The following is a 1,068-nucleotide window of genomic DNA, read 5'->3' on the forward strand; positions in this document are numbered from 1 at the left end:
GGCACAAAAGTCCAGATGAGATTGGGTCCCAGATTTCTGAGAAACTTTAATCTGGCTCACTGTGCAACTTGAAATTTGGTCAATTAATCTGACCTTCAATTCTGTCACTTGGGACGTGTTTATCCCAAATACACATACATATACAAAAACATATGTATTTTTCTGTCTTCCTTAGCCTGCACTTTTCAATGGAAAAAGTCCAAATTTTATTTTTCTCTTGCCCATGGAGCCCAGTTATGTATTTGACTACTTATTATTAATAAGAACTAGTCGGCTCTCCTCTTTCTTGGCCGGAGGCTCGGATCCGACCCACTGCAGGGGCATGATGGTGGTGGGTACCGGCACCTCGCTGGCTCTGTCCTCTCTCCTGTCCCTGCTGCTCTTCGCAGGGATGCAGATGTACAGCCGCCAGCTGGCCTCCACCGAGTGGCTCACCATCCAGGGGGGCCTGCTGGGCTCCGGCCTTTTCGTCTTCTCTCTCACAGCCTTCAATAATCTGGAGAATCTGGTCTTTGGCAAAGGATTCCAAGCAAAGATCTTCCCTGAGATCCTCCTCTGCCTCCTTTTGGCTCTCTTTGCATCTGGCCTCATCCACCGAGTCTGTGTCACCACCTGCTTCATCTTCTCCATGGTTGGTCTGTACTACATCAACAAGATCTCCTCTACTCTGTACCAGGCCACAGCTCCAGTCCTCACACCAGCCAAAGTCACCGGCAAGGGCAAGAAGAGAAACTAACCACAAATGTCTAATAAAGTTGATTCTTTGTAAAAAAAATAAATTAATTAAAAAAATAATAAGAACTAATCCAAAATACATTCAAAATATTATGCAAATACTAAATAATTATCATTTATTATAAAATGCAACTCAAATGAGATGCATGTTACATATTCAACAATGACGCAACATTTATTGTTGAACTATTTAATAACCCAAGGATGAGAGTACAATGAACTCACCAAATTAACTAAATGCAAAATACTGAGTCTGTTCCTTCAAATTCTGATGCAAAACAAAGGCTCAGGGGTAAGTTTAGAGAAAGGCTGAAGCAAAGAATATCTTCTTAG

The 1,068-nt window shown here is 42.1% G+C and overlaps 1 protein-coding gene across 1 annotated transcript; it reads left to right on the forward strand.

Annotated features, from left to right (window-relative positions):
• Positions 1–274: 274 nt before the first annotated feature.
• LOC113187371 (dolichyl-diphosphooligosaccharide--protein glycosyltransferase subunit KCP2) lies at positions 275–765 on the forward strand. The gene has a single exon (XM_026395138.2). The coding sequence runs from the start codon at positions 323–325 to the stop codon at positions 734–736; it is 414 nt and encodes a 137-aa protein (XP_026250923.1). The 5' UTR covers positions 275–322; the 3' UTR covers positions 737–765.
• Positions 766–1,068: the final 303 nt, after the last annotated feature.

This window comes from Urocitellus parryii, chromosome 2, assembly GCF_045843805.1.
Source record: "Urocitellus parryii isolate mUroPar1 chromosome 2, mUroPar1.hap1, whole genome shotgun sequence".
NCBI lineage: Eukaryota > Metazoa > Chordata > Mammalia > Rodentia > Sciuridae > Urocitellus > Urocitellus parryii.